Raw genomic sequence first — 26,313 nt, forward strand, 5'->3', positions numbered from 1 at the left:
CCAGATAAGAAAGCCAAGGGGAAAGTGGTGGAACCCAGAGAGAGTACGCAACTGACCTACAGAAAGTGGGGGTGGAGATTCAGTGTGGAGACAAGGTCGTCCTGCCTGACAAAACAGGAGAACCCCGCTAACTCGGGAGTGGCTTCAGGTAGGAATGAGATTAGAAGCCCACAGACAGGAAGTGAACATAACAACTGTAGATGGGATTGGTTTGTTGGTGTTTTTCCCCCAGGAGTTTGGCTATAAAAGGGAGGAAAACCATAGGATCATAGCTTGAGAGGACAGGAAGCTCTCCTGAGGTTCTTCTGGGGATGGGGAGACAAGAACATTTGTAGAAAACAGGAGTAAATGGGGGGGGGGAAGGGAGGAGGGAGGCAAACCAATAAATAGGAAAAGGGCAGAGGGAGAGGGAATAAAAGAGACTCACAGTGAATGGTCTTTAACTTCTCAGTCAAATATGAAGCAAAGTCTTTAGCCAAGAGGATGAAGAGAGGCTGAGGGAGAACTGAAAAGCTTGAGAAAAATAATGAATTAGCAAGGAGCAAAAAGACCGGCTCACTAGGATGAGCATGAACAAAGGTTAAGTGGCTTGCCAAGGGTCACGAAGCCAATACTTGAGGTTGGATTTGAACTCGGGTCTTCCCAAGTGCAGATGCAGTGTTCTACTCACCGTGGCCCCGCCCACTGGGCCACATGGCCGTACAGAGCAGCCATTAAGTAAATAGTCGCTTTGCTTGGTTTGGTGTTCAAGGCTCCACAATCTGCAGCTAACCTCCCTTTTCCGCCCAAACTTACCCCCATTGTCTCAATGCCGCTCTGAAACAGGGTCTCAGAATATATTTCCCTATCCCTCCCACCACGCATCGTGGTTTCCTGGGGCTGTAGTTTCTGCCTCAGCTACTCGTTTAATTTCGACCCATCTGAGGCGATGGGATGTGGCGAAGGAAAAGCTGCATTTGTTGTCAGGAGATGAGTTCAAATTCTAGCTCAGAAGCTGCTTATTTGCATGGCCATGACCCTGTCACCCAATTCCTGTGACTGTCAGTTTCCTCATGTGAAAAACTGGGAAGGAAGGAGAGGTTGGTATGGGCGAGCTAGATGATCTATGTCACCCTTCTAAACCATCCCAATGGCCAGCCCCTCCAGGAAGGAGATCTGACTCTGTGATGCCGCCCCCCCCCCAACCCCTCCCAGATGGTCCTCTCCAACTTCTCATGACCTGGATTTGTGCCTCTCGTGCACTGATCATCAACATTGTCTCTCTCTCTCTCTCCTTCCCTCCCTCTGTCTCTGTGTGTGTGTGTGTGTCTCTCTCTCCCACCTTCCCTCCCTCTGTCTCTCTCTGTCTCTGTGTGTGTGTGTCTCTGCTCTGCAACTGGGATAAGTGACTTGCCCCGGGTCACACAGCCAGGAAGTGTGAAGTGTCTGAGGCCAGATTTGAACCCGGGTCCTCCCGACTTCTGGGCTGGGGCTCTGCGCCCCCTGGCTGCCCCGCAGGAAGTGATTCCTACATGTGCCTCACTCCTGCTGGCCCTTCTTACCTTTCCCCCTCACACCTGCCTCACTGGGTCACAGGAAATAAAGCCCTTTGTAAAACCTTACAGAGATAAGAGCTCCCGCCCCCCAGGCAGGGGTCACACCTTATCCACACTCTCCACTTCTAGCTTTCTAATTTGTTTCACTGCTGCCGCCCCGATGCTGAATCCCCCCTCTCCCTGCTGGGCTCTGCTATTACTACGCCCCAGCCCCCAAGGCCCGCTGCGGCCCCCAGAGCTCTCCACCTCCGTCCATTCTCCCAAGGAAAGGGCGCCAGCACTAGCCCGGCAGCTGTCTTCCCACCCCCGGCTCAGAAGGTGCCCTTCTACCGCAATGTCAGCTGTTTGAGATGACCCTAGGACGCAATGGCAAAAACAGTGAGGGCTCCTGCCTTGTTCCTCACACAGGGAAACTGCTTGGTGAGCTGGTTCCATCTTCCAGGCATCCTCTCCGTCCCGTGGAGGGTGGCGCGGATTCCCAAACGCAGGTCTCCCAGCTGTAGACCCTCCCTTCGATAAACCACGTCTCCCTGGGGGCTCCAAGCACGGGGTCTTCGAGGCTTCTCTGATCAACTTAACTTAAAGCTCATCACAGAGGGAGTCCCACTGTCCTGATAGCTACTTCCTTTTCCATTCCACCCCCCAAAGACGTTTACAAACGGACTTCCTTGAATCGCGGATTTAACTCGCCCCCCTCCTACAATCCCCTAAATGCTGGATTTGGAAGGGAGGGAAAAAATGTTGTGCCACCCAGAGACATATGAGGAACTGGGAAAAAACCCATGCAGAAGAAAGAAGAAAAACTCTCAACTATTAAATCTGTTTAGTAAAGACAGTTTTGATCATACAAAACAACAAGTTAACAATAATTTGAGGGCCAGACATACCACTGGGTGGAGGGAGGGGAGGTCGGGAGGTATGGAAGGCATTCAACCCAATCCCCCAATACTCCCCCCCCATATGCCCCTGAGGGAGATGAAGATGAAGAGCTATTCCCAATTCCTTCCCCCCTGGCCCTCCACTGAACTGTGGGAATAGAAGGCCTAAGACACTAGCACAGGGGAGTTCCCCCAACTCCACTCCTATTTAATACTGGGAAGAAGGGGAAGTATCTCTCTATCCCCATTGGCCAGCTGGAGAAGTCATGGAGAGGCTGAGAGCCATCAGTGAAAAAGGGGGTAGAGATGGGGCATCTTTGGTGAAAAGGCTTCTTCTCTGTCCTCCAGGTCTCTCAAATGAAGAACAGAAAGAAAAGCCCAGAGAAAGCAAGCCTCTGGAAGGGAAAAAGGCAAAGGGGTTCCACAGCCAGAGAGAGGGCAAAGCAAAACATAAATCTTTATGTTATGGCAACAAATAGCCCAGGCTCATTCCTAGATGAGAGTGGGAGGCTAAAAGATGGCCCAAGAAGAACAAAAAAGAAAAAAAAAAAGCTAAAATCAAGGAAATATAAAACCAGACTAGTTTTAAAATAAGGGAGAGAGGCAAATGGGATAAGTTGGATGGCCCTCAATACAAAGGCCCAAAGGACCTTATCTCCCACTCATCTTCCAGAGTGGGGCTCTCTGTCTGCTCCCAACTTAAGGTAGCAGATATGTGGGCTCAGACTGGCTCCAGAAAGGAGTTGGGGGGGGGATAGAAAATGAGGGCAGGAGATGGAGGAAGATGTGCAAAAAAAAAAAAAAAAAAAAAAGGCCCTGGTCACTATGCTCCCCACTCCCTGGCCCTATATATACCTCTGGGTAGGAAAGGAGAGGGAAGTTGTGTTGGGTTTTTTCCCAAACACATAGTGTTCAGGGAAAGTGGGAAAAGAGGGATCATTCTGAATCCTAGGGCCACTCCCTCCTCCACAAGATAGTCCTGCCTTTCCATTCACTGAGGAGGAAGGAAGGGAAGACTCAGAAATGTTGCACTAAATGCTAAGATTTGGGGGGAGGAGGAGGAAGAGGAAGGCTCCCATCCCTTTAATCTCAGTGCCAATATCAGAGGAGCTCTTCCTCCTGCCCTCAGAGCCCTGCCTGCTAGAGAGAAAGACCATGAGCCAGTTTCAGTCTCAGCCAGCTTCCCATGCAGATAGATATGTGGACTTTACACTGCGCTGGGTCAGATTCAAACAGGAAAGCCCCCTGGACCACATCAGGACCCCCGGCCCACCACCAGCATATCAGCTGATTGATGCCCCCTATCCACACACTCACACATCTAGCCCTGCATGTCTACGCCTTGGCCATACTCCAGCTGTCCAAGGCCTCTGAGCTAAGGCAGGGGAAGCTTCCTGGCCCCCAGCCCTGAGGCTAAGCCCCCTGGATCCATACTATCAAGGCCTTGTCCTCTACAGGCCTCAGTTTCCCAACCACGTGGCCCCCAAGTCTACTGAAGCCTCAGATTAGGGCCAAGGGAGAGCAGAGGGAACAAGATAACAAACACTGAGTCACCTCCCTGAAGCAGCTCCCCCAAAATACCTTTAAAAAAAAAATCATCCTGTGACTTGGGAGGGAAAAGTGGGGAAAGAGGAGAAAAAAAATAGAAATTTTATAAAAATTCAAGGCCAAATTAGCCAAGAAAAACTGCACAATGAGGAAGATCTTGAGAGCAGCTTGCCCCCTTGTCTTCACCCTCCCAACCTCCCAGGAGTCAGGTGCTCCCAGGGCATATCCAGGAGCTCCAGGGAAGGTAGCAGTTAAAGGATCAGGATTCATCTGCTGACAAGTTTCTGGGCTCCATGCAAGTAGGAGCTGGGGAGGACAATTCTGTGTCTCTGCTTTTAAAAATATACTTAAAGAGTTATTGCTTTCCCTCCATCAGGGTAGGAGGAGGGCTTGAGGGTGGCTCAGTGAGCAAGGGCAGCTGCCTCCAAAGCCCGGGCTTTCTTCCGCCTCTTTAGGAGCAGAGGGTTGGTAGCATCCTCAATCTTCTTAATCTTGATTTGTTCATAGTCAACACGCATGGTGGCCAAGGCACTGGTCATCTCTTCCTGAGGAGGAGAACAGCAAGGGAGAGTTTAAGGAGAAGAAGAAATGAGACCGGATGAGGATAGAATGAGAAGGGAAGGGCCCCGTGAAGCACAAAGAGGGTAAGAAGAGGGAGCAGAACATCTTATAAACAAAATGGACATGAAAAAGAAAAAAGAGAAGAGGTCATGAAGGAGTGAATACACTGGGTTTGACTAACAGCACCTCTAAATTAGGGACGGAGCAATGAAGATCACAGCTCCGGGTGGACAACATCACCATTTCAGGCAACTCACCCAATGCCCCAGAGGAAAGGACAGCAAATATGTGAGAAAGACAACTGGAGAAGATTCAATAGCCCACTTCAACAAACATTTATTAAGTACCCAGGAAACCTTTCCCAATGATTCCTAATTCTAAGGCCTTCTCCAGGTTGATCATTTCCTAATTTCCATGTATATAGTTTGTTGGTAGATTGTTTTCATGTTCTCTCCTGTTAGGTTGAGCTCCTCAAAGACAGGGATTGTATTTTGTCTTTCTTTGTGTCCCCAGCTCTTAACTGAGTACCTGGCACACAGTAGGTATTTAAAACTTATTGACTTGGAAGATATAAAGCACAGCCTGACCTGGATTTGAGTCTAAACTTTGGCCTTTGCCTCAGTTTACTTATCTGTCACTAGACAATCTATAAGATCTCTTCCAACTCTACCATTTTAAGACACTAAATTAAGTGAGGATTCATCAGAGTGGAGAATAGGGGGTGGGGGGAGGAGCAGGGAGGTGAACTAGAACCTATAAGAAAATCGAGCCTTTTCCCATACTTTAGAGTCAGGTTTTTTAGGGATGACCAGAAGTTTTATTTCTTTGACACATATGCTCTGAGACAATAAAAACTAAGGACATCAGGTTCTGTAGCATCTTTCTCTTTCTTCCCTTATCATCCAATGAAATAATATTTGTAAAACACTTAGTACATTGCCTAACACACAGTTGGTATTATTTCAATGCTTACTCCTATTCCCTTCCAGGAACCAGCACCCACCCTTGCACCTCCAAAGCAATTCCTTGCCCTTACCTTCACATCCTCCCATCTCTCCTTGTCTTCCTTCAAGACTCTGCTTGTGTGCAGTGGAGTCTGAGGGACCTGCATTGATTGCTTGGAGGAGAGAAAAGGGGATTTAGAATCAGATCAAATAGAGGAGGATTCCCCTAAACAGAAGCTGACTCCTGGTCTCCCAATCCCTAGGGGGGCTCTTCCAGGTTTGGGGTCCCTCCCAGTAGATCCAGCTCACCATAATCCAAGGGTGATTCATAAATTCTGTGATGGTCATTCTTTGAGTTGGTTCTGTCTTTAGCAGATTCCGGATAAGCATTTTCACTGCATATGAGGAAAAAGACAAAGTTGATTTCAGAATTCAAGCTTCATGCTCCCACCACCACAACCACCAACAACACCATCAACTACCTCCAGCTCTGAAAGAGAGGCCAGATTCTCAGTTGGAATGATATTCTCCAAAACAGAAAGCACTAAGGCTTGACCATGTTTTCTGAAGTATCCACAAGCCCTGATCTCCTAATCAGGCATTCTCCCAAATCCTTTACACATGGGTATACTTTATGTGTCCCAGAAGGGTGGGGGGGTCCCTTACCTTCCTCTGATACCTCTGACCACTCTGGATTGGGAAACTCATACTGGCCCATTCGGATTCGTGTCTTCATGCCAGGAGAGATGGCAAGGCCATGATTGGAATAGAATGGAGGATAACCACACAGTCTAAACTCAGAAAAGAGAAAAAAAGGAAGAAAATGAGAGACATATATCAGGAAAAGGAGGAAAAAATCTGTTTCTTCCCTTGTCCCACTGGTAGAAAGAAAAGGGATCTGGTGATTAGGTCCTGCTATTAAAAGTGTTTTAAAAAGTAATTATTAGGAATCCTGTGCAACAAGTACCTATTCATGTGGACAGTCCCCATCTCTTTTTCATCTCACAGATAAGGGCAAGGGAGAAAGGAAAGATTATTTAGAAAGATCTCCCACAGAAATGCAAATTTAGCTAGAAAAATAAATGGCAGGATCCTCCTCCCAACACATCCCACCCTGCGCATCCAAGTTCTTGTTCATGAGAGAAGAAGAGTGCCTGCCCCTACCCTTCCCACAGTACTCACAGGATATACATGATGACACCCAAAGACCACATGTCACAGGATTTATCATATTTTTCAGGGCCCAGGACCTCTGGAGCTGTAAAGGATAAGAGATTACTGGAACTGGGATATCTTCCCAGAAGCATGGGAAAGGTCCTCCAGAGTGCCAGTGGACATAGGGGGTCACTTTATTTTCCTGGATTATACTACTATATTCATTCCAAACCTTATAGGAGAGACCCAGACTGAAAAAACCCAAAGGAAGAATGCTATAGTCACTCGTTTCTCCCAAAAGGAGAGGAAACATTTGCCACAGACAGCCCCAAACTGCAGTCATTAATCATCTGATTCTCAAATTTAGAGCTGGAAAGGAACCTTATAGACCATCTAACTGAATCCCATCATTTTAGGAATGAGGAAGACTGAGGCTCCTGGGAATGAAATGACCTATCCAAAGTTCCAAGACTATAAACTATGCAAACCATAAACCTCAGTAGGCCATTCTCTTATTTCTTGTCATAACTATTTATCAAAACTGATCTCAGAATGGGTTTTCTGGTGACCTGAGCTCAATGAAGAAAGGGAGAAGCAAAGGAAGCACGAACCCTCAGCATCTATTTTTGGAACTTACCCACATAATATGGTGTGTAGCAAGGGGTAGTGAGGGAATTATGGCTGGTAGTTTCCTTGGCAAAGCCAAAATCAGTGAGCTTCAGGATAGCATTGGGCCGTTTGGAGGAGTATAAGAGATTCTCAGGCTGCACAGAAACAAAAAAGAGAAATAAAGGCTTCACTGAGCCGAAGGGACTAAAACCAGTCAGTCATCCATTCAACAAAATTTTATTAAGGGTTTACTATACTTCAGTTACTATGTGTGTTAGATACTAGGGATGTGATAGGAAGGGGAGAAGGGGTAATGATCAGAAAATCAAGAAAGAATTCAACTAAGAGGTAGTATCCGAGATGAGACATGAAGAAAGCTAGAGATTGTGTCAAAGGTCTCCAGGGGTTCAGAGGGAGCACATTTGGCACAGGGAACAGCAGAAAAACTGAAGTTGGAATGTTATGTACCAAAAAAAGTAAATAAGCCAACTTGGTTGGACTGGACAGCAAGTGAAAGAAAATACAATAAACCAGGAAAGTAGGCTAGAGCCAGATTGTAAAGGGATTGAAATGGCAAAGTGGCTTTCACCGTATTCCAAAGGTAATAAGAATACCCTGAGCTTCATTCATTCATTCACTCAATCAATCAACAAGTACTGAATACATCTTAAAAAATTAGAACCCTCAGTTTTCAAGTGAAACAATCATAGCTATCTTCAGCCATATGAAAAAAATGCTCTACCTCACTACTGATTGGAGAAATGTAAACTAAAACAATTCTAAAGTACTACCACATACCTATTAGATTGGCTAATAAAATAGAAAAGGAAAATTACAAATGGTGGAGGGGATGTTGGGAAAATGAGGCATTAATGTACTGTTAATGAAGTTGTGAATTGATTCAATCATTCTGCAAAATAACTTGAAACTATATGTATGTAGGTATATACATACATACATACATATATATATGCTCCTAGATTATACTGCTATATTCATTCCAAGCTTTACAGGAGAGACCCAGACTGAAAAAACCCAAAGGGAGAATGCTATAGTCCCTCCTTTGTCCTGAAAGGAGAGGAAATATCTACCACAGATACCCCAAAACTGCAGTCATTAATCATCTGATTCTCAAATTTAGAGTTGGAAAGGAACCTTACAGACCATCTAACTGAATATATATAAATATAACTGTGTTTTATATATAAAGGGTATAAAACTGTGCATATGCCTTTTGACCTAGCAATACTACTATTAGTTCTAGATCTCAAAAGAGATTTAAAAAAAAAAAAAAAAGGAAAAGGATCTATATGCACGAAAAATATTTGTAGCACCTTTTGGAGGGCAAAGAATTGGAAATTAAGGGGATGCCCATCAACTGGGAAAAGACTGAATAAATTTTGATAAATGATTATGATGAAATATTATGCCATAAGAAATGATGAGCAAGATGCTCTCAGAAAAACCTGGAAAAAGTTCCAGGAGCTGATGCAAAGTGAAATGTGTCATGTGTTAAGTAATAGCAATATTGTAAGATGATCAACTGTAAATGACATGACTATTCTCAGAAATACAATGATCCAAGACCAAAAAGCTATCCATATCCAGAGAAAGAACTGATGGTGTCTGAATGTCGATTTGAAGCATACTTTCTTTTTAAATTCTGTTCTATAATTTTTTTTCACAACATGACTACACATGTACAACCTATAATGAATTGTTTGCATTCTCAAATGGGGTTGCGGGGGAGGGAGGCAGGGAGGATAAATCTAGAAAAAAAGACTAAGAACTCTTCTAAATAATGAGGGGGATATAGAAGCATGCAGTCTTCAAACAGAAGAAGCTTATAATCGTTAGGGACTGAAGATATGTGAAACAGATGTGAGAAAACAACATAAGTTAAGACAGTTAACAGCTTCCATGACTGTAGAAATAGAAAGGAGATATTCCTGTGGGCTGAAGGGAGAAGAGAAGACTTCATGGGGGAGGCAGGACATAATTTGGGTTGGTCTAGATAGGCAAAGAGATGAAAGGAGGAGAAGTACAGGCAGATGCTCCTCCAAAATTCATCCAGCAAAAGGTCATAACCCAAAGCTGATGAAGTCAGTGTGGACGCCTGGCAATGCTCAGAACTGGCATACTTCAGGGAGAAACTGTCTCAGTATATAAGGGTTGACAGAGGGGAAGTGAACCAGAATACTCGTCATAATTGCTGATACTCATCCAGAATAACTGGGCTGACAGTAAACTTTTACAATCTACAAAGAACTTGACATATATTAGCTTGTTTGAGCCTCATAATAACCCTGTGATTATACAACTGTAACTTTTTTTTGGTAATTGGGATAACTGAGGCATAAAGAATGACAGCCAATGTTATATAGAAAGCTTTAAAGTTTGCAAAGCACTTGACATAAATTGTCTCACTTTAGCTCTGTAACAACATGGGAAGTTGATATTAACAGGTGTTATTCATACTTTATGGAGAAATTTGCTTGTTCAAGGACACACAGGAAGTGGCAAAGCCAAGATTTAAATGTCTTCTCATTGCAAGTCCAATTATCTTCCCACTACATCACTACCAACCCTTGCTACCATTTCATATTCTCCAGATTGTGGAGTTGGAGTGGGAGGAAGTACGAAAAGGATATGGAGGGAGGGGAGAAATTACCTTGACATCCCTGTGTGCAATGTTGATTGAATGCAAGTACTGAATTGCTTCACCAATGCTCTTCATGATGTCCGAAGCCTCTGGAGGGAATGAAGAAGAAAGATGGGTTTTGAAGTTTAGTTTTGCAATGCTAATGCAATTCCAATTATTTGCTGATTGGCCCTAACCTCAATATGGAACTGCAATAGAGTACAATGATACTCAGTGCTGGAAACCTTAAGTCTCACAGGTATGAGCTTTTAGACAACATCAATCAACCAACAAGGATCTGGAACACTAGTGGATTATAAAAAGAAAATCTCTGCTTGGAAGGCACTTACATTCTAATGATGCTAGAACAAGGGTTCTTAACTTGGGATTCACAAACACCCCTCCAAAGTATCCATGTCAAAATTTCAAGGAGTCTATGAATTTTCATTAACTTTTGGCTTTCTTTGTAATCTTAGTCATTTGACTTTATGCATTTGAAAATATTATTCTGAGAGTAGATCCATAGTCATATCAGGCTGTGAAATGCATCCATGATTTAAAAAACAAACAAACAAAAACTATTTAAGAATATTACCCAAGAATGATGTCAGCAAAGTCAGTCATGACTCCAGCCTGGCAGAATCTAGAATGGGGGGGATGGAATGGGGCAGGAAGAGCCACAACTAATACAGTAGCCCCTTAACCCTACCATAGAAAGTCTCCCTTCCAAAGAACTTACTCAGACCTTTTTGCCTCTACCAAGAGAGCTTACTTACCTCTCTCTGTGAAAGCCTGGTCTCCCCGGTCTTGGATGCGACTGAAGAGCTCACCACCATCCATGCTGAAACAAAAGCCAAAAGATAAGCAACGGAGTTCTGAAATGGAGTTTCTGGCTGTGCCCCACCTATCTAATCATGCACCATCTTTCAACAAAAAAAATTAAGTGTTTACATGTTAAGGTTTCCCTGTTACTGTCAAGATAGTTGTGAGACTAAAGTGGACAATTGGATTGAATAAGGCGAAAGAAATGTTGGAAAGGAATGGGGAGGCAGAAGAGTTGAGCAAGGAGCAGAGCGGTAAGGAATAGGAAGTTGGGCAGAAGGACTAATCAGGAAATGAGAGTTTTGAGGAGGAAGTGGTGGAGAGGGATGTGCAGGAAGAGCTGTTTACCATTCCATGATAATCAGGAGACACTTCCTTCCAGCATATAAGTTCTCATAGACATCCACAATCTTGACAATGTGTGGGCACTGAGAGGCTCTCCAATGCAGATCCACCTCTCTTCGGGCCTTGGGGCAATCCTGAAGCATCTGTAAATAGAAACAGAGCCCATGAAAGAATGACCAAAGCATGTGAAACAGCAAAGCACCCTGAAGGAGAAACGGGAGACAAGTTAGTTACCAGGAGTCAAACTACCATCAAACCACAACCTTCCAGGAAATGCAGCTACAGACAGTGCAGGAACCTGAATTTTAGAACCTCAGGAACAGAAGTGTCCTCCTGACACCTCATTCTTCTTCTCAACCAGACCCTGCACTGGAAGGAGCAATTCACTGCTGTCCAATTGTCAGCAGGGCAAGCGAGTCCAAGAGCTTTGAAGAAGAACATCTTCCTTCCTCTCTACCCCATAAATCCTGCAGCCAAAGCTATTGGTCCTGCTCCCAGCCTAGCCATCATAGCCATCATCCTGGGCACAACCCTCATGCAGACATGGCCTAGCAATGGTCACACATACTGAAGATCCAGAAAAGAAACTTCTTGTCACAGGAAAATTATAGGTTTTTATCAGGAGAAATGACATTACCATCTGTTTTGTGGTTGTACCCTAAAGTCAATTAAACCAGCCATCTCTCTTGTAGCTGAAACTTTTTTGTCTTATCTACCACCATCTAAATGAAAAATCCTTGCATGGACTAACTTACACTATTATCTATCTTCTAAACACATAGAAGAATACTTTGCACATAAAAGTTTAAAGCAAACAAGTGGTGTCCTCATGCATAGAGTGAAGTGCCTGTAGTCAGAACTCTACATCCTGAGTTCAAATCCAGGCTCGAACACTTACTAGTTGTGTAACTCTGGACTAGTCACTTAACCCTTTTTGCCTCAGTTTCTGTAAAATGAGCTGGAGAAAGAAATGACAAACCACTCCACTTTCTTAGCAAAAAAAAAAAAAAAAATCCCCAGTGGGGTCAAGAAGAGTTAGACACAATTCAACAACAAAAAGAGTTTAATATTTTCTCGTCCATTCAGTAATTTATTCATATCATGTGGGAAAATCACCACCCTGTAACTAGTTTGGTGAGTCTCTCCAAAAATCAATTATAAGGGTTCCCAATAGCACTAATTCCCTTTCTTTGCAATCTTTCCTTAATGATGGGACCTGCCAATGTTTGATAGCACAGACCTTTAAAAAACAGGGTCAGGAGTGTGTGTGTGTGCACCACAACGAGGCATCAAACTATTAATAGCTCACAGTTAGCCGGCCCGTGGCAGAGTCCTTCCTCACAGCAATTCTATGACAGGCACAAGCATTTTTTGGAAAAGACTTGTGGTTTCGTGCAAGTTAGTATGTAAACTCCCTCTACTGATGCTCTATAACCCATGCTTCTAAACTATAAGATGAATAAATAGAGTGCTGGGCATGAAATCTGGAAACCCTGACTTCAAATTCAGCCTCAGACCCTTCCTAACTGTGTGATGTTAGGCAAGTCACTTAACTACTGTTTGCCTCAATTTCCTCAACTGTAAAATGAAGATGAGAATGGTTTTCCAGGGAAACTTGAACTCAGCTTTTCCTTTTCTAAAACCAGCTCTCTCTTCATTGATCTCCCCTTGCTTTTTGCTACAAGTATTATCAAGCCTGTTTTCCAGATGGAGTAACAGACTTGGAGAGAGGAAGTAGTTTATTCAAAGTCACTCATCTAATAAATGTGTGTGGATCTGACTCATGTCTCTATCACTTAACCACTCTGTCTCTGGGGCTGATTATGAGATCAGAAATAAACCCAACCTGATCTCTCTGGGATATTTTGGAATTGGCAACTACAACAGAGAACTTCCTAAGCAGTTCCTTAGGTTACATTTTCCAGCTACATTTTCTACCAAAGGAGCTTAGGAGATGGAAGTAGCTGATAGAATGGTTACAGCAAGACGCAGAGGTATATGGAGAGGACTCAAACAGAGGAGAAACTGGAAGTACCTCCGCAGGTCATCTAGCTGCATCCCCAGGAGAGGACCTATTAAGTCCTTTAGGACTTAATCTAGTCTAAGTCTATTCCACTTTTCTGTCCACTCAGGTCATCCCCTTTCTCTTTACCCAACTAACAAGTAGTTATTATTGAGCACCCACCAGGGGCCCAGGATAATGCTCGGCATTTTAAAGGGGTACAAAAGACTGCAGACAAGGTCCTCCTTATCAAAAATCTTACATCCTCATAGGAAGAAACAAAATTGAGTCCCTGCAAAAAATAACTAAAAAGACTAAAATAGCATGCAAATGAGCAATGAGTTGTGTTTCTAGATCCTAGAGTAAGGGAGTGAATAATGAGCACTGGCATGGGCAAGGAGGACTACTTGAAACAGGTAGAATTTGAACTTATTTTTGAAGGACACACAGGATGTGACAGAGAAAGGAGAGAAAGGAGAGCCTTCTGGGGTGGTGGGGAGAAAAAAAGGTGCAAAGAGGAGAAGAACAATTGAGACACATGGGGGGAAACCAAGGGAATGATGGGATTTTTTTAAAAAGTGTAACTAATGTGGGAAAAGAAGGAGGAAAGATTAGGAATTAAAACTGAACAGGGAAGATTGAAGACAGATTGTGGAAGGCTTTGGAAGCCAGAAAGAAATGTTTTCAGTCTGAAAGAGAATATCCAAGAGAATGAAACTGGATGTAGAGGCAAAAATACAGTCATACTGTAAAATACGGTTTACAGTCAGAGGGCCTGGGTTTGAATCCAGGCTGTGCCACACACTGGGACCCTGGACAAATAATTTCCCATCTGGACCTGAGTTACTTCGTTTGTAAAATAAGAGGCGTGCACTAGTAATCTCTAAGAACTCTGCTGGCCTTAAGTCTTAGGATCCTTTGAGTCCATACTGCAGATCCATCATCGATTCATGGCGGACCTGGCTCCCTACACTTACTATCTGCTGACCACGCGCATGTTCTCATCTGTGAAATAACGGGGTAGGAGTAAATCCACAAGCCTATTCAAAAGAAAGGAAACATTGCTGGAGAAACACTGCCACCTAACGGCTACACGGAAATACCGCACAGAGTCTCGCTCAGCTCCTCCTCCATAATTGGCCCACCGCAGAAATAAAGCTGCATCTCCCATTCTCGAGAATGGGTGCGTGCAATGGGCTGACACTCATCTGTGGGCCCATCACGCACTCCTCTGGAGGCACCAAGCAGGAAGGGGAAGGGAATCTTCACTACCTAATTCAATTCAAACATTTTAAAACCCATCCCACGGGCCAGGTGTACAAAGAGAAAAGCCGGCCCCTCCCAGTCCTCAAGGAATTTGGGGGCAGGGGATTGGAGACAGAGAGGGGTATAACACACAGCGCTGATGGGATTTTAGAGACCATCTAGTCCAATACCCTTCCTTCATAAATAAGATCATGTATAAGTACGTAAATATAAAGTGTATAGACTAAATAACAGCAGGAAACAAGCACTAATTAAACACCTACTATGTGCAGGCACTGTATGTTTTAGAAATATTATCCCATCTGATCCTCACAGTCACAGTGAGACATAAGTGCTATCATTATCCCCATTTTACAGATGAGGAGAGTTGAGGCAGACAGAGATTAAGTGATTGGCCCAGAGTCTCTAGTCTAGTAAGCAGTCAGTTGCTCTACCTGTTGCGCCACTTGGCCGAGAGGAAATTAACACTCTGAAAGGTTGGGAAAGCCTGTGTACATCATGTAGCATTTGAAATGTAATTTGAAGAAAAATAAGGATTCTTAGAGGACCGCTAGGTGGCGCCATAGTGCACAGAGGACCAGATCTGAAGTCAGGACTCCCGTAAATCGCTCACTAGCTGGGGTGATTAGGGCAAGCCACTTAACCGTGCGTGCCTTGTTTCCTCATTTGTCAGATGAGCTGGAGAAGGAAACAGCAAACTACTCTCTGTCTCTATCTCTGTCTCTGTTTATCTCTCTCTCTCTCTCTCTCTCTCTCTCTCTCTCTCTGTATATATATATATATATATACACACACACACACACACACACACACACACACACATACATTATATATGTGTGTGTGTGTATAGACACTGTACACACACACACACACACACACATATCAAGAAAACTAAATGGGGAAATGAAGAGTCAGCAAAGGAGGGTTCTAAGAACGGAGTGTCGGGGATTTAACATTTGCCTGGGCAAAGAGAGGACGATGGGAAGGTAGAATGTTGAATGTGGAGGAGACTGAGCGGGTCGGTGGACTGGAGGACGCATGAAGGGGGTTATAATAAGCCTGGAAAGGTCAGCGGGCGGCCCCACCCCGGAATCCCTCCCAGGCAGCACTATCCACTGATGACAGAAAAAACACAATTTCCTCCCGTTGATACCTTTCCTGGACTAAGAGGAGCCCTTCCTTCATGCAAAAGCGTGACTGCAAGCCAGTGTGGCTGTCCGACTGACAGCGAGTAGTTGGAAAATGACTAGCCGAAGTTAAGGAGGCAATTTGAGATACAGAAACAAAGCAAAATGAGTAAGCCCACTTAAAGACCTCCCGGTTTTTAGCATCTTGTCCAGCCACTGGTATTCAAGGGAGATTCCATGGTATAACTCCGACAAATAATATCTAACCTATGGCCCTCACCCGGAAAGCCGGTAAATGCTTAATCCGTTTGGGATGAGGAGGGGGAGAGGAGAGGATATATAAATTGAGACATTTTTTAAGCTTAACCTGCATTATTAACATTCTTTTTGTCACTTCCTAAAGTGATCAACAAAATAGTAAATCCAATCTTGATTAGTAGTGTTTTCTGAGATATGAATGATCACACTAAAAGTTTAATAGTTGGCTCACAAGAGCTAGTTCGAACTGGTTTCAGCGCACCCTTGGTCCTAGAATATATGCAATCCATACATAGACACACTAACAAAGTAGGCAACATAATTTGGCACAGTAAAACATTTAACTTTTGTATCTTGAATAAGTAATAGGTCTGGAAGATTTAACATTTACTATGGGGGTGACCTTCTGTAAATCACTTTCCTACTCTTGCTTTCAGAATCCTCATCTATAAAGTGGGAGTGCAGCATTAGATCATTGTTAAGACACCTTCAAGCTCTATCATCATGATCCTATATTTATGTTACTCCTTTTACAAAGCACGTAAATATCACTGCAATAAAGTACCAAATGAGAGAATTACTTAATTCACAGTAACTTCTTGTCATATTTTTTTTCAAAAACAAACAATATTAATAGTCTAACAGTACTACGCAATGATTCACAAAATCTTTGATGAAATAAAGAGGTCTTCACATTCTTAAAAAGTTGGGAACTGTCGCCTAAGACCACTGCCCAGGAGGTGTCCAGCCCACAGTGATTTCTCCTTTCTCCAAAGTAATAGACTATATTGCTTATACAGCAGTGGATCATGTTGTGCCTTATGACATCTTTCATTATGTCATCTCTCTCTTTTAAAGTGCCATCTAAATTCAAATTATTATTAGGCTGACATTCAAATTCAAATAAAGACTGGGGGATGTGTGTGAATGGGAATAGACTCAGTGTTCCCCAGCCTCTATCCAACTAGACAATCTGTCAGCTGCCAAAGTTGTTGTCACACAGGATAGAAGCTGGAGGTCAAAGAATCTGCTCCCTAAGCCTGACCCAATCTGGAATAGTTCAAAGGAGAAGCTTGATCTAAGGTCCTGACCACTGGCCAGACTATTGTGAGAGTGAGAGCAGAGGCAACCAAGGACAGATCCATGTTATCCTCCTCTCCCCCCCCCCCCACCAGTGGCGTCAGAAATCCTCTGGTGGGGCAGGAGAACTGGCAAACATGCCTGCTTCAACCTATTTCCTTTAGAAGGATGAACAGCTCTGCAAAGAAGGTGTTATTAATAGCTTCAGGGGGAGGAGATACAGGATACTTTAGGGACTGCTACTAAAGGAAGCTCAGCTCTGGCATCCCAATGCTAGGTTTCTCCTCTGTTTCTTGTACTACCTAATTAATTTTGACAGCTGGTGGAGAGGGGTCGAAAAGAGGTAAAACGCCACCAAGTCTTCCCTCCCTCCCAGGCCTCTGATTCAACAAGTCTGATTCAGACACAGTAAGTACAAGCATTAGTACTTAGCTCTCTGTTTGTTAAACAAAACCTCCTCTGCCTGGCACAGCATCCAAGCTGTTACTCCTGTGATTCTCAGCGCACACTGACATCCATGAATGACTTACTTCTCCTTCTAGGCTTTAGGCTCTTTGAGAGCATTTTTTTTTAAATGATTGTTCCCAGTACCCCTTCCTTACAAGTGTGTAGCAAAGTCTCCATAAAAGGGGGTGCTCCATAGCATTCATTCCGTTTTGACTTTCTAGTTCTTTCAAGTTCTTATTACAATAGCCAGAAACAAGAATTTGGTGCACCGCTCCTTTCTCCAATCCAATATACACAATCCCTGACAAGTCTAGACCTGACCAAAAGCTGCACTTTCACCTCCAGGAGTCAAGATTCCCGCCTATTTCCCCCAAGTTCAAGGTTAAGAGCATAAATTAGAGAAGAAAGCCTCTGCTTCTACAAAGTCATCACTGCTAATAAGCAAGGCTCAAAATTAGAGACCCCAAAGTTCCAGTTGTGACTTCCCTCCACCCAAAGCCAAAAGACACATCCAAGAAAGCATCTGATGTCCAGCTGGCCCTGGCTACCTCTGATGTGACAGCAGGTGGAAAGAATTCAGCCTGTGGTGGTAATTCGGGTCTAGGAGAGGGGGGGAGAGATGAGGGATAAGAAACATTACACCCAATGGGTAGACTTCTCCCCCTCCTTCCAAAATACACATTCCAGGAGACTAAGCTAAAGGGAAGAGAATCCTAGGCTTCCCTGCAAGGAAGAAAAAGGAAGCAAAGTAGGATTACTACTCCATGCTCCTCTGTTCCTTCTTCCAATTTCATTTGGCTTTAATCTGACTACTCTTATTTAGATGTGTGGGGTTTTTTAAGTTCTATTGACCTGACTTGGTTTTACATTATGAACATTTCCAGATGCCCCAACTCCCATGAGAGTTCTCTTGTAATAAGGTAAAACAATTCAACAAAACTAACAATATGGTGATCTCATCTGAAAGGGCATGCAGTGTACCACAATCTCTCAATGTCTATTTTTAAAGTTGTTTTTAATTAGCTAAAATTATTTTTCCCTCGATCATCTTTTAAAAAAAGAGAGAAGAAAAGAAAATCTTTTGTAGCAAAAACAGTACACAGAGTCAAGCAAAACAATTTTTCTCATTGGTTGTATATCCTAATTCTCTTTCCTAAATTTATTATTTCTCTTTGGATACAGAGAATATGTTTTATCATCAGTCCTCTGGAATGATGAGTGGTCATTTCATTGTTCTTACAATCTTACATTATCTTATAGCTCTCAAAATTGTTCATCTTTACAGTATTATTATTGTATAACTTTTCTTCTGAATCTGCACATTTCATCCTTCATTAGTCTATAAAAGTCTTCAAAATTGTTCATTTTTATAATGTTGATGTTAAAATATAAATTGTTCTTCAGGTTCTGCTTGCTTCACTCTGCATCACTTCATAGAACTCTTTCCACATCTCTTTTAAATCATCTCTTTTTTAAATTCTTACAGCATAATAATATTCCAACACATTCATGCATCAAAATGTATTAAGCCATTCCTCAAATAATGAGCAAATCTTTAATTTCCAATACTTTTTTTTTTGCAATGGAGAGAGACAGAGAGAGGGAGGAAGAGGAAGAAAGGAAGCAGGAGAGACAGAGACAGTGCTACTATTAGTTATTTTTGCATATGTAGGATACATTTACTTCTTTGGGGCATAGGCGGAGCGATGGAACAGCTGTGTCAAAAGACATGCACTTTTGAAGCAACTTTTTGTATATATTTCCAAATTGCTTTCCAGAATAGTTGTACACATTTACAGGACCACCAACAGCGAGTGCATCAAGGTGTCTGTTTTCCCACAGATCCCCCAACATCTGTCATTGTCCTTTTTTTATCACCTTTGCTAATCTGATGGGTGAGAGGTGGAACCTCAAAATTCTTTTAATTTTCATTTCTCTATTAGTGAATTGGAGCACCTTGTTTCTTAGGATTTGAGATAGTCTTGAGGTTTTTTTTCCCCCCTTGAGAACTGAAGTTATATCCTTCAGTCATTTATCACAATATCAATTCTTATCTGTTTTAGAAATGAGACTACTCAAAAAAATTTGCTTTTTTCCCCCAGCTAGATGTTTTCCCTTTAATTTTAGCTTTATTAGATTTGTTTAAGCAAAACTTTATAATTTTATGTAATCAGAATATATTTTATTTTTTGTGATCCTCTAGTCCATATCTGGTCATTAACTTTTTATTAATCCATATTTCTGATAGGCAATTTTTTTCCATGTTTCTTTAATTTGTTTATGGTGTGACCTTTTATATTTGGAGCATGTATCCATTTAGAGCTTATCTTAGTATGTGGTGCTAGACTAAATCTAATTTCTTCCACACTGCTATACAGTTTTCTTAGCAGTTTTTTTTTTTTTTTTTAAATTAAATAATGAATTCTTATTCCAATAACCAGTCTTTGGGTTTACTGAACATTACTTAACAAGATTCACTTCCTCTGTGTGTTGTTTGCCTAATTGTTCCAAAGAATAAATTACTTTTAACCAGTAACCAAGCTGCTTTGAAAATTACTGTTTTATAGTATAGTTTGAGATCTGGCACTGCTCGGCCCCCTTTATTCCCATTTTTTCATTATTTCTCTTGAGATCCTCAACCTCTTTTTTTTTTGTCTCTATATAATTTCATTATTATTTTCTGGTTCTTTTTTTCTTTAGCTCCTTCTAAAGCTTGGGGAGAAGGAAGAAGAAATCATAAGGATCATAGATCCATTGGATCTCAAGGTCCTCTAGTCTAATCCTTTTAATTTACACAGCAGGAAACTCAGGCACAGGGAGATTAGTGAATTGCTTAAGTCACACAAGTAGTAAAGAAAGGTGAGAGGCAGGATTTGAACCAAGATCCTCACACTGTAGAGGTAATAGTAAGAAGCAGCCAAGTCCATTGGGTTACCCTTCTTGCAAGCCTTTGGCAAGGCTCTCCCTGCTTGGACTCTCTTCACATGCAGGAGGCTAAAACTACTTCATTGTTTACCATCTGTGACCTCTGTCAGGCTCCTAAATAATGATGTGAACTGAGCAGCAAGACAAAGAAAAGGAAAAAGACCAGAAAAGAGCAAAGGACAGAGGAAGCCTTGTCCTACTTACCCGCTAAGAAACCTAACTAACTTGGGATTTGACTGCATAATTCATTGTCTCCTCTAAGTCACCATCCCTAACAAGTTATAAACTTGATAGCAGAGACTAGCTTTCATCATTCCCGTGTATTATTCAATGCCCAGCACATCATAGTTGCTCAAAAATATCTCCTGGTTAATTAATATGACCTTTATTTTAGTCTCTAATTTTTGTTCCTGTTTGTTTGTTTTAAAAAGGAAGAACACTTTTTCTTCCTACATGTCTGGGAAATTCAGCACCAGTGTGAATGAGAGTTAAGCAGCTTTGATATCCCATCACATGAGGTTTGATTGAAGGAAAACTTCAAGATTATAGCAATGTAGATCTAGAGCACAGAGGAACTTTCTCATTTATCCTGTCTGACTTCTCTAATTTTACAGATAAGAAAACTGAAATTGGCAAATTTGAGCTCGAGTTCTTTGATTCCAAAACCAGAGCCCTTTCTACCACTTCCTATGATCTTTTTTGTTATCTTTGTCTTCAAATACCTAAAATTCTGTTCCACTGAAGAGGAATTAGACTAAACCCACTTGATTCCTGGAAGACAGGGCTAGGGGAAAGTTAGAGAAAGACAAAATACTAAAAATAAAAAAAATTTAAAAAAAGAACTAGCACCTAATGTTGATTAGTGATAGATCATAATGACTTCTGAGATTTAGAGATAGAGGAGATCATAAAGGTCACCCAATCTGATCATCTTATTTTCCAAATGAAGAAACTGAGGTCCAGAAAGGTTCTGGATTTGTGATTTGTGCCAGGTCATTAAGTAGTAAGTTGCAGATCTACAACTGGACATCTGTCTTGTGACTCCCTCTTTCTGCTATGCCATGCTTCCTCAAAATGGTAGAAGCTCACAAAAGGAATAGTGAGTTTTCCACCAGTAGAGGAGCAAGTCATCTGAAAAAAAAGAACAGACTCCTGTAGAGTGCCAGAGAGAAGTTTCATATTTTAGGGGTCTTAGGATCTAGAAGCTTAACTACATAGTCTCAGAAGCTCCCATTCAAACACCGATTTTCCCCCTTCCACCTGAACCAATCACAAAATAAAGTAAGTCTTCAAAAATCAGTGAGTCTTTCACAGAAAAGGTACCATGGAAATTGCATCAATGTACATGCCTTATATAGGGAATAAACTTTTTTGGAGATCTTGTTCTATGATGAACAAAATACTACTATTTTAAAATTGTATAAGCTCGTGTTTACAGAAAAGTTCCCCAATAAGAGAGCTGAAACTTTTAGAAATAAAAGAGCAAAAATGATGATCTGATTTTTGCCCCTCACCCCAAACCACACAGTATCACACACAGCATAACAACAGCTGGCAAGTGAGAAACTCCTTTAACAATTTACTTTTCTCTAAAGCAATTTATCCCTAAAAGCTCGCTCTTGCTATGAGTAGTCAGCTGCTAGTACCCACTTTCTTGTGTCTTACTTCAGACTACCAAGATTTCCAGCACATCTAGAGAACCCATTCATTGTACCCACAGCTCCTAGACTTCAACAGTGGTGAATAAAATCAATGATTGGCTCACTTTCTCCTGGTAATTTAAAGAATGCCTGATGAGTTTAAGCTCTAAGACATTATTTACTGTATTTCTCCAAATTCAAGTCACTCTATTCTTTCAAGCCTGACTTGTATAAAACCAGGGTATGATTTATGCACCTATTGAGGGCTAGATGATGTGGGTGGTAAAGAGGATGAAGATAGGAACAAATTATATTAAAAATGATATAAAATCTCTCTTAAAGTGAATTAAAAGAAATAAAATATTTTCATGGTCATTTTTTGACAAAATTATTTTTCAGTGTATATCAATATATCTATATATATATTTTTTTCTTTCAATAATATCTCATTGCAGACTTATGTCCAATATTTAGTTCAGACCAATGTAGTATATATGACAATCTAACACAACAAACATTATAAACTAAAATTCATTTAAGTTCAACCACATTTGTTAAGTATTTTGAATTTGAAGGTATTGTTCATAGCTTCAAAGAACTGAGTTTGATGATTCTGTATGTCAAATTTCTTTGGAAGGAGGTATCCTTAAAATCAGAACAATAATGCAGATACCCATTATCCAGAAATTACAACAGTATGTAAAAATTTTCTGGGTAGGTGGTCAAATTTTGCAACATGGACTATCGTGGACCACCTCCCTAGGGATCAAAGGTATCTTTATGTACTGAAGGGTACTGATCCTGGAACAATTATTTGCAGCAATCATCCCAGATCTATCACCTAGCAGAGATTATCATCTTCAAGAAGACGAAAGGTAAGAGATGAGAAGTAGTAGGCTGGCTTAAAGGTGCTGTTCCTAATAGTCTGAAAGATCAGGAGCCAACTGTCAAATAGCCAATTTGTTGGGGAACTTTGAATGGGGAACTCTTAAGAACCCAACATGATACTGAGGAAGTAGGGACAAAGAGTAAACTGTTCTATTAACCAGACCTATCCTGTATCTGTCTCTCTATTTCTAGAATGAAGAGTTCTTATAAGAATAAAAGAAATAATCCTTATCTCTGGGGGGGAAAAACCCCAAGGAGCCAGACTACAAGCCAGTTCTGAGGATCTATTAATATATATGTAAAGGGAAGAAAAGGAGATAAGAAAAATTCTAATTTGATGGGCTAGAGAGCCCTCTGCTTAAAGTCAGAAAAGTGGTGCTCTCATGAGAGCCATTGGTATCTTAAACCCCAATTTTACACATCAACTTTCCTAGGCTTTGTCCAAGATCTAAATATCCAAACAAGAAGGAACCACAATAAATTTTCACAAGAGAAACCCTCAGTCAAAGAAGGGAATCACAATGAAAAGTTAGGGAGGGCAAATTGAAGATCTTGAATTCTTGTATGTAAAATTAGCTAACAAAGGAAGTGTATTCTAAGAGTCAGTTAATATAGCAATTACTGACCAAACTCTCAGTCCCACAGTATACAGAAAATAAATGTAACTCCCTCTCCCTTCCCAACCCAACCCAACTTCCCCAACCCAATAGTCTTTTTCAAGACAATTCTTCCTTCAATAGGTGAAGACTGGAGTAGAAAAAAGCAATTGCTTCATAAAACAACATGCCAAAGACACTTCTTTCAGCATGTCTTACAAAGCTTCCCTTCCTAAATATTCTGACTACACTACCAAAGACATTAGACTTATGTTGCTTAGTTCCAACAGTTAGAACTAAAGGGTTGGGAAAGAGTGGTGTTCAATGTAGAATGGGCTATCTCAAGAGGAAGTGGGCTTATTCTCATCAGCAGTCTTCAGGTTGAGATGAGACCACTATTTTGTGGAGAAGTAGTAGTAAAGATTCCCAGCCTTGTGATTGTGAGAACTAAAATTGATGTCAAGTGGGATGCAAAACAGAGGAGAAATTTAGGAGGAACTCTACATCCCTACAGCTATCCATCAGATAAGAGACTGAATTTTTGAAGAAAATGGCATTCATTGGTCCACACAAAAGTAAAGAATAATCTTCCTCCTAATACAGAAGAAAGTCTTCGTAGTGGTAGTTTATAGTTATATAGGCTTGCTATGGGATAGAAAAGCCCTAATCTGATTTGGTTAACCAAGAAGTATTCTATCTGAAACATAATATATAACCTGCCAAAACCATAACCCATTACCTAATATATTATCAGGAACATTTCAAAAAAAAAAAATGTGTTTGGCATAAGATTGCCCAATTTGACCATGAGAGTTTTAAACTTGAATCTGAATGAGGAGGAAGAAAATAGCCAAGATAAACTATAAAAACCAAACGCTAACTACAACAAGGAGTTTGACATAATAGAGGTGATGCCCAATGATTCTCACATGACAAGTAGAGGAAAGAATCTGGAATTATAATGACTTCAAGTGGCTACATATCACCACAGAGAGTATGACCCATAAACAAATACAAACTTGAAATTTTAACACAATGAGGTAAGGTAAATATAATTTCATTGGGCCACCCAGAAATAAGATTCATAACTGAAATGTCTCATGCAAAAGAAAAAAACAAAGCAAAGCAAAAGGTGAACAGCACCACTTAGCAAAAACATATACATTCGTGTGAAAAATCCACCACCCTGAAAGTAGAAGCATGGAACAGAATATGTAGGATAATAAAAGAAACAGAGTCAATCATTGTTGTCACAGGATATAATATAATTCTCTAAGTCAGGCAAAGAACATGGATAGCGGCTAATGCAGATTTTAAAAATACTACAGTGGCAATATACAGAGGCAATAAAGAGCTTCAACTAACTATTTAGATATTTGCTAAAGATCTCATCTTACTAATAACAGCACATAACTATCTTATCTTTCAGAAAACAAAGTGAACTTAAAAACTTAAAAATAATGGAAATCTTAAGATAAAATGGCTTTATCAACTCAAGTTGTAAATATGGAAGGAGAACTTTGGGTAATAATATACACGACCTCAGAAAGCAATTTGGGGGGAGGTGGGAACCACACCTGATTTAAATAAGAACAATTTTGCAGCCAAGCATTGTAAATGGGGACATGGCTCCAAAGGCATGAGATATTCTCAAAATGATATCCTAACAACAGAAATCACAAATTCTCCTGAAGGAAAAAAACAATGGAAGTATTTAAAGAACCAATTTCATAGTGGGGCCTTTTTGGAGCTCAATTTTTTAAAATAATAGTAGTAACAATAAATAACAATTATTAGCATTTATATATAGTTTTAAGGTTTGTAAAGTGCTTTGTATATGTTATCTCACTTGATGTTCACAATCACCTTGGAATATAGATGAGGACACTGAGGCTGAGAGAATCAAGTGACTTGACAGGATCACACAGTGTGGGAGGCAGAATTTGAACTCAGACCTTCCTGACACCAAGTCCAGCACTCTACTATTCCACCTAACTTGCTTGACTATGCTAATATATACACCCATATACACAGACATATGTCTACACACACACATACACACAAAGGTTTTGTTTTTCCTTTCCTTTAAATGGGGAGAGGACTATGAGAAAGAAAAAAGATAAGAATTAGAATTTTTAAAAAAAACCAAATTTTAAAATACAAAATAATTCAGGCAGGGGAGAAACAGGTTTTAGGGGGAAGACGATTGGCATTTGTTAATGTTTAATTTGAGTTGCCCCCAATATATCCTGGAAGACTTACTAAAGCAAACAAAAACACAAGACTAGAACTCGGTGTGAAGAAGTAAATTTAGTATTCATCTGTATAGAGGTAATTACTGAAGTCATGGGAGCACATATAACCAACAAAGAGTAAATACAATGAAAAAAGAATAAAAATACTTCTGGGTATAACCACATTCAAGGAACAGAAAGTGAAGACAGCAAAAAAAAATTTTAAAAACCAAAAAAATGGGGGGATGGTAAGAGAAGTAGAAGAACATGAAAGTCCAGTATTATTTTACTCTCTTACTGTAGAAACCTAAGGAGAAGAGGGTATTCAGAAGACACAAATGAGCAAATGTCACAGACAGATCAAAGAGGATGAGGACAAAAAAAAAAAAAAAGCAATAAAAATTTAGTATACTGGATTGTGTGCTGGCTAGGGAAGGGGGAGAGAGGAAGAAAAAAATTGGAAAATAAGATTTTGTAAAGGTGAATATTGAAAACTATCTTTGTCTAGATTTGGAAAAATGAAAAGCTATCATTAAAAATAAATAAATTAATTAAAGTGTTTAGTAACCTTAGAGAAATCTTTTTTCGGTGGAATCATGAAAACAGACAGCAAACTACAAAGGGTTAAGGATGAATAGGCGATGAGAAAGTAAAGACCTAAGTTTAGATTACTCTCTATAAGGAAGGAAGAACGAGAAAAAAATGATATTATGATGTTGTTAGGCTGAGGGAGAAAGAGTAAGAGAGGGAAGAGAATGAGAGGGAGAGAGAGAAAAAGAAAGAGAGAGTGGTGGGGAGGGAGAGGGAGAGGA

General features: G+C 41.0%; 1 protein-coding gene across 1 annotated transcript in view; it reads right to left on the bottom strand.

Annotated features, from left to right (window-relative positions):
* Positions 1 to 2,343: 2,343 nt before the first annotated feature.
* MAPKAPK2 (MAPK activated protein kinase 2) overlaps positions 2,344 to 26,313 on the bottom strand; it is a 57,745-nt gene continuing 33,775 nt past the window's right edge. The window contains exons 2-10 of the mRNA XM_051998500.1: positions 11,042 to 11,181; positions 10,648 to 10,712; positions 9,902 to 9,981; positions 7,259 to 7,385; positions 6,649 to 6,724; positions 6,133 to 6,257; positions 5,776 to 5,861; positions 5,559 to 5,639; positions 2,344 to 4,506 (exon numbers count right to left, since the gene is read on the bottom strand). Coding sequence (XP_051854460.1) covers positions 4,363 to 4,506; positions 5,559 to 5,639; positions 5,776 to 5,861; positions 6,133 to 6,257; positions 6,649 to 6,724; positions 7,259 to 7,385; positions 9,902 to 9,981; positions 10,648 to 10,712; positions 11,042 to 11,181 — 924 coding nt within the window. The 3' untranslated portion in view covers positions 2,344 to 4,362. The remainder of the gene's footprint in view (positions 4,507 to 5,558; positions 5,640 to 5,775; positions 5,862 to 6,132; positions 6,258 to 6,648; positions 6,725 to 7,258; positions 7,386 to 9,901; positions 9,982 to 10,647; positions 10,713 to 11,041; positions 11,182 to 26,313) is intronic.

Source organism: Antechinus flavipes, chromosome 4 (genome assembly GCF_016432865.1).
Source record: "Antechinus flavipes isolate AdamAnt ecotype Samford, QLD, Australia chromosome 4, AdamAnt_v2, whole genome shotgun sequence".
Classification (NCBI taxonomy): Eukaryota; Metazoa; Chordata; class Mammalia; order Dasyuromorphia; family Dasyuridae; genus Antechinus; species Antechinus flavipes.